Here is a 7,730-nt window from a genome sequence, read left to right on the forward strand (position 1 = left end):
TTTCTTATTTTCTTTTACATTGTATCGATGGCTGTTTTGTTTCCATATTGTATTTAAGTGTGTTACTGTGACCAGGGCACCCTTGTGAATGAGACATTGGTGTCAATGGGTTTACCCTGAATAAATAAATAATCAAATGTTATGTTTGAGTCACTTATAAAAAAAAAAGACGTTGTTCTATTAAGCTCTTAGATGTAAAAAGAACCACAAAATATATATGATGTATTTTTGCCGTACAAACGTAATAGGCAAAAAAATCTAATGGGAAAAGCGTATACATGCGTTGACGCTGTTTTGTTTGTGATCAATTTGTGGGAAGTGCGCGTGTACGCATATCCTACTCGTGGCTGTCCGAGACAAGATTTTAAACAAAGATCTCATTTTGCTGCACATTGCAACCTTCCCTTATCGCTTCGTGAGGGGTAGTCAGATTGTACTAAATTATGTCCAACCAAGCCCCCTTGGATCCACGGATTAAGAGATTAAAGTGGACCACTGGGCAATGCATCCCCTTTCCCCCTCATATTACTCGCATGATAATTGCCTAAACTGATTTGCACTTTCACAAAAGCTCGTAGGACTCTTTGTAGCCTGAACAGACCAGACGCTGCCCCTCTAAATAAAAACGGATTAATGCAGTCTATCAGACTGAGGAGCAAATGAACCACCGGAAAAAACAACCATGCACTTGCCACAGACAAATTATTTTGGATTTTATAAGTTCATTTTAACAAGCCACATTGTCTGGATTTCTTCTAAAATTAGTCATAGGCCTATCTCAAATATAGGCTAATTGTGAGACTGGTTTGACGAAAATCAAGATATATGAAGCGGGTGATTGGTGGCAGCCAATAGCCTATAAAAATTGTTAAATAATACACGCTTGAATTGAAGAGCGTAACAGGTCTCTTTATAAAATGTCAAGATATGAAAGTTGATCTAAAATCAAAACCCTACTTTTACTCCGCGCGCAACATATTGATAAAACTTTATTGACAAAATATTAACAATTACATACTTCTTGGAAGTATACTTTGTGTTAAAATTGTAGCAAACTTAACACAAACACAACATTATTTACATTCTGATAAAAGAGGGTTTAACAGAAACATTAACTTTTAGTATCTCTGTACATGGATACGCTCAGTGCTTGACGTTTTCTCGCCTCTACGGCAGTCAATTCTTGCATTAGTCCTTTGTGGCAACTCTCACGGAAGGGTCAAATCCTGACAATATGCTCGTGACAGAATAACGGAGACATGGTAAAGCTTTAGGTTTAAGGAATGTCCTGGATACTTTCCCTTTAAGTACTTTATCTGTGGTTTGATAAACTTTTATAAAGTTTTCGAAATACATTTTCTTTAAAAACACTATAACGCAGCACTGCTACTTCATACTGTTCTCACAATCACTTTAACACGATAATCATTAATTAAAAGACTGCACACTTTGTAAAAAGGAAGAAGCACAACATCTCTGAGATTGAAAATAGAGTTAAAACAAAGTTGTTTTTGAAGAAAATGATCAAATTAAAACAACTACCAGAAAGTCTACCATGCAATTTAAGTTTTACAAAAACAGTTGTGGATTTTGGTATCTTGAGTGGAAACGTTCATATTTAGAAACTTTCAGAAGTGCAAATGTCCAATGTGAATTGGAGATACATTTTTGGGTGGTTCGTGGGAGATTGTAGTGGTGGGTTGATGCGTGGAAGGTGGTCAGGTAGGTGGACTGCGATACTGTCAATCACTTTTGCCTGGGCAATTTGATATGGTTTGACAGACCCATGGTAGTGACAGCAGTGCCACCAATCGGATCTCTCACCCTCAGCTGCCGATCTCCGAAGAATCGAAATGTGACATTGGCTTTACCCTCTCTCTGTCTCTCTGTACACAGCATCCTTAGCCATGTCATCCTTCACGCCACACGGCTGTCCCAGGTTCAAACAATTTCATATTTTAATCGTCTGAAGTTACATCAATTTCCTCCGGGCTTCCCGATCCTTGTTTAGTTGCGAGTCTCCATCGGTTTATGTGATGGGTCCCCTTCTTCTTCTGTTGCGAATCTGAACCCTCCTCCTCCAACTTTTGACGCTTGAACTTGGTTCTTCGGTTCTGAAACCACACTTTTACCTAAGGGAAATAAATAAAGGCTACAATAAATACCAAAATACTAAACAAAAACTATCCATGTGCGTAAAGTTAGAATTCAAATAGCAGAATAGCAAAAGAGATACAAGCATAGACTATAAAAGGAGTGCAAAGGCCTAGCATTTTTGCATAGTCTCTCATAGATCGCTGTGTGAAAATTTGCCCAATGCTATAGGCCCTAAATTACTTACAAGTTAGGCTAGAAGTACGGTTATTTTCAGATGGGATATTGCCTAGGTCAAAAATGGCATGTATTGCATACTCAATTTTTTTTATAGTACAAACATAAGCCAATTACCAGACATTGACTCCCCTTGGTCGAAAAAAACGGGCGCAAACAGGCCCACGAATATGCAATGCATAACAAATAAATGTCATTTAATTTCTAATAATTTCCCCAAAAATGTAAAAGCCACATTGCTTGTTAATTTTAAGCCTTTTGTAAATTCATATCAATAGGCTAGTGGGCAATATTAATATATACAAGCCATCCGTCTGACAGCTTGGCAAGTGAGGTGCATTTAATGTGCTTTCAGTCAGCTAATTGAAGTGGGTGATGGTTAATTTCTCCCTCATTCCACTCTGAAAGCCTCCATTTAGAGAAGAGCCGGTGGTGACACTGGGACAAAAGACACCGACCGTTCCACAAGCTGATAGGCACAAATACGATCTTAAATATGGCCAGGGAAATTCATTGAGTCCGTCTCATTCTTTTTAGCGTGCCATAGATCCTTTAAAATGGTTAACTGGTTAACTGGTTAATTGCCCTCCATTTTGAATGGAAACCTTTTTTTTCCCAAAACAAAGTAATTCAACCCAACGAGGTTGTACAATGATCATTGATTTCATCCAACTAAAAGCCTCAAGGCCGATGGTGGTGTAGACATTTATTTTTGTATCTCTGAAACTGTGGGTTTACAGGTCAATCCAATAGTAGGCCTAATTTTGAAAAATGAATAAACGTGTGTTATCATTTATATCATTCCCCCCCCCCCCCCCATTCATTTCAATTTTTTAAATGGAATAGCATTTAGGCCTATGTGAAATTCCTAAATTTGACATGCAATACGGATTAACCATAGCATGTGTGAAGTTTACCCCAATAGACAACACATTGTCGTGTTTTCAAGAAATTAATAAATAATTCCCGTAATGTCACTTATGGGCTGGCATATGAATTTCCAATAAATAATTAGCCTATTCATAGAAATTTAGCATATTCACAGATTCCGTAGCCAACACGAAAACAAGTTATTATTGCCCTATAGCCTAATGTAGGTAGGCCTACAGGCTATAAAACACCCCTTGAAAAACACCCCACAAACCTGTGCGTCATGTCAGGTCTGGTGCAACTTGACACAATCGTCTTTTAAATCCATCCCCTATTCAAAGTAGGCCTAATGCGGATTTAACGATACACTTGTGCATATTCAATTCATTTTCTTACCTGAGTTTCTGTGAGGCTAAGGGTGTGCGCAAGCTGTTTTCGTTCGGCACCTACGACGTAATGGTTTTTTTCAAATGCGTGCTCAAGCCGCAGAAGTTGGGAAGGGGAAAAAGCTGTCCGAATTCTTTTGGGCTTTCTGGCCAGTGCATTGTGCAAAAGGAAGCTCTCCGGGCTTGTTTCGTTACCTGAAAACGACAATGGGAGGGATATTAATTATGACCACTCTTACGTTGCAAACTGAGGCTAAAGAGATGATGATGCTATGCTCATAATTTGGCTATACCGCAGACTTGGGCCTTCTAACTTTTGACTAAAGTCTACGGCAACACTCAATTGAACATTGAAACCAATTTAGTCACAAGCAACACCTTGACAATTTCTTTTTTCAATAATTTTAACAATAGCAAATTGATACAGTTTATATTATTCCAATGGAAACAATAGGGCTATGCAGTGGCTAAAATAAGCGCCGTTTCGATACAGTCTTTGGTTATCCTAAAAACACTAGGCCTACACATACAAAATAGCAACACAATGGTCTACAATCACAAAGGGGCCTAGAAGCCTCTATAGCCTAACCCTTTTCAACTTTTCTTTTTAACATTAGCCTACAGTCACTGGTATACTGTAAGTATATGGTGGAGAATTAAATAGACTACATTAGCCTAACATTTTTTTTTGTCAGAATTACTATCAAGACCCTTATTAAAATAACCATTATGAAAACAGATCGTTCACTTATTATACAATTTGCATGTCACTGTTTTCAGAAAAAGATTATGTGCATCCACCAGCAAAAAAATATAATTTTCTAATATGACAGTCCAATTTGGGGGACGATAAATGAATAGTGCGATTTTAAAATAGTGCATTGTGTACAATTTCGTAAACAGCAGTTTGGGCAATAAAAACATAGCCCACAAATACGACCCAATGCCTATTCCAAGGCACGGATGATTACAAAAAAATTACACAGGCATCTATCAATGTAGTTAAGTTGATTTGCATTCAGTTTAAACATGAAGTAAATATCTAGGCCAAATTAAATCAATAATCTTTTTTTGTTGTTAAAAATAACAAGTCAATTAATTATATAGCCCTACACTTTCCAGTTGTAAGGTATTATGCTTATTTTTGTTTCAATGAAATGTTTTAGATGCTAAAGGACTTTTTAAAAGTCCACTCTTTGCAATTCCTTTTTTTTAAACAAAATGGAAAATTATAGGCTATAGACTACCAGCAAAATACATTTGAACCCGTGTTACCACATTGAGAAATACTATGCCGTACATTAGGCTACTAAAAGTACCCTAGCCTATTCCAGTTGAACAGTGTTCTAATTATAACAGACAAAAACAGTTTGTAAAACTGTTCGAGACAAGGCGATAGCACATATATATTTTCAAAATTCGATAGCTCACTGATATTTATCATTCGTTTCTTTATTCTCATAATTACATGTTATATTGGCCTACATAAATGCTACGGAACATCCAAAAAAAGGACTTAACAGCATAAATAAGTAATAAATGCGTTAAAAAGACAAATGTAAATTCAACCTACCTTGGAATCTGTGACCCAAGTACCTATATCTATGTATTAGCCATGGGTAAAAAGTTGAGGGGTCCCTTTGCTGGCTGGCAAAAAGATGGTGCGGACTATGTGAGGATGAAAGTGGGTGAGCCAACGCGTGTGGAGGTGGTACCGAATGAACTGGGACACCGGAGTTGTTCTGATGTGAGACCGCCTCAGCGAACACCAAGTCCGGATTAGAGTAGACGCCCCTGCCGCTGGAATGAAACCCGTTCAGAAATGGATTCATCTGGCTGGAGTTTGCATAGCTCAGAGCTGCTGGTCGTATGGGCTCCTCAGACCTCGACACTGGTAGAGGATTATCCTTCGCTACCAACGATTCTATAGTAAAACACCTCTTCGGTGTAGGTTGAAACATGGTTTGATAGTCAAGATTCCCCAGCTTAGAGTTTAAGAGGTGCAGGCGTTCTTCGTAAAAAAATAGGTTACTACTCCACACCGAGAAAGTTTGTCAGCATAAATAACTTTGGAACGAAGAGTGCAGCAAGAATAGAAGCCAAAGTAACAACAAATCAACAAATAGCCATAAAGGTGGTCAACTGCGCCAGACAATCCATGGATGTGATCGGTTCCTCACCAGTTGTGCAAGCGATTTGTTAGTTCATGAGCCTAATTAGCGCTGGAGTCACATAAACAGCTTCCTCTGAAGCCTGTAATGGCATGGTGATTGGTCGCTGCTACTCGCCTTAAGGTTGAGGGAAGAGTCTTTAAGTGCGTCAATAGGAACAGGCACGGAGAGGCGGACTCAAGCAAAACGGAACGGATTCGTTCAGAACCAGATCTTCAGAACATTTTTACATAGGCTACTCAGCTGAACCAGTAGAAAAGCTCAAGGTACTTACGTTTGCATTTTTGTCTACCGATAAGGCCTGAGGACAGTCGGTCTTAAAGGGGCCTTTATGTTTATCAGTGTTGAGTTTTATGTTGAAGTATGGGGCTAAGAGTCGGTTTAACATTCTTTGACATAAGTGTGATACGTTGTTAGTATAAAATGTAGCCTACACCATTGACCTGGGTGTGTTTACCAATAGCCACCACATAGTTCTGTTTAAATAGGAGTTTACCGATTTTACATTTTAGGGATACCTTTTATATTAATTTATATTTACCATTATTATGGTAATTACAGCATACCCAACTACATACCCTGGCCTCGTCTCTCCGTGTTTTCATTTTCTCCTATCAGTTTGTGATTAGTTAGGGGTTGAAGGCTCCCCAATTTCTATTGGCCGGAAGATTGGGACGATGGATATTGGATCCACACTATATTCAGTGCAGTTGGTTTGTTGTATTGACATATAAACGACCCATTTAATTTAGGCCTACGTAAATTACCCTAAACACAACTTTTTTTTGCGTAGGCTAATTTCTGCTCAATGCAAGTCAAGCATCACTGACGAAAGGTTTATCATTTGTAATTTGAGGTTTACAAAGTGCATAGGAAGATACAGGCCTATACACACGCACGAGTTTAGAAATGTATTTGGTATGCCTTTTATTTGACCATTCATTTAGCGGAAATGTCTGTACCATAATAACAAATCCACCTGTAACATATAGCCTATTATATGCCGCAATAGGTCTCCATGTCTTAGTGATATCTTCATTATTTTGCTATTGCTGAATTCCATGAAAATGCGCATGATGGTTTTCTTAATCCAATAAAGGACCTCAGTTGGAATAAGATAACTATGTGTTTCTTTCATTTAACTGTAGGTTTTTAAGTCACTGTCATAATTATGATGCTCATCTTCGGGGACATATGATTCAACCCACAAGTAGACTATAAGAAAATGCTATGGGTTGTGAGTCCAAATCTGCCCGTGCTATGAGTCTCGGTAGTTTAACTTTGTTTGCGATGTTCTCCTTATTAGATCTACGTGGCCAATCCGTCCTGCATTACTACAAGCCCATTACATTGATGGTAAAATTATTATGAATAACAACAAATCCATTTAAAAAAATGGATGATTATGATTATTAATTAGGTCAATTCATATTATGCCAAGGTTACACTTTTGCGAATTAAATCTAAGATTGACTTAAAAATATAAAAGAAAGATATCGAAGGATGACTTCATTTGAACAAATTTTACGTCGGGATAGCTCATGTAGGCTTTAGTGCCAAGTCGATCTTATGATAACATGGTAGCAAGCCATGGCTTGTACCTGAAAGCTGGGATGATGAAAATTTAACTGAAGTCAGCACGCATTGTGTTATTTTAATAAATTATAACCCCAATAAGCATTTGTGTTGCACATCGATATTGCAACATTGCACCATTGTAGGCCGTTGTCTCCTTGCGTAGGAATATGCACTATTTCCCTCTATGTGCAGTGTCTTTGAAAAGGTCCTGTGCGTATGATTTACATTTGTCCTGCTGTAGGCCTGATTTGATTTGATTTATTTCATTCACGCTCGCAGTCCACAATACTGAATTTTGCAGAATGCACAGTTACAATTAGACAACACTTAAAAAACACAAGATATTGCATTCAATTGAAAAGGTCCCATATGTCTTTCGAAACGTCCTGTGCAT

At 38.0% G+C, this 7,730-nt stretch overlaps 1 protein-coding gene across 1 annotated transcript; it reads right to left on the reverse strand.

The window, feature by feature from the left end:
• Window positions 1-698: 698 nt before the first annotated feature.
• Window positions 699-5,903, reverse strand: LOC109889783 (homeobox protein EMX2). Its single transcript, XM_020481494.2, has 3 exons — window positions 5,161-5,903; window positions 3,598-3,782; window positions 699-2,132 (listed from the first exon to the last, which is right to left on the reverse strand). Exons 1-3 carry the CDS (start codon window positions 5,546-5,548, stop codon window positions 1,959-1,961), a joined length of 747 nt encoding a protein of 248 aa, XP_020337083.1. The 5' UTR covers window positions 5,549-5,903; the 3' UTR covers window positions 699-1,958.
• Between the last annotated feature and the right edge of the window lie 1,827 nt (window positions 5,904-7,730).

The sequence above is a fragment of the Oncorhynchus kisutch genome, linkage group LG4 (genome assembly GCF_002021735.2).
Source record: "Oncorhynchus kisutch isolate 150728-3 linkage group LG4, Okis_V2, whole genome shotgun sequence".
NCBI lineage: Eukaryota > Metazoa > Chordata > Actinopteri > Salmoniformes > Salmonidae > Oncorhynchus > Oncorhynchus kisutch.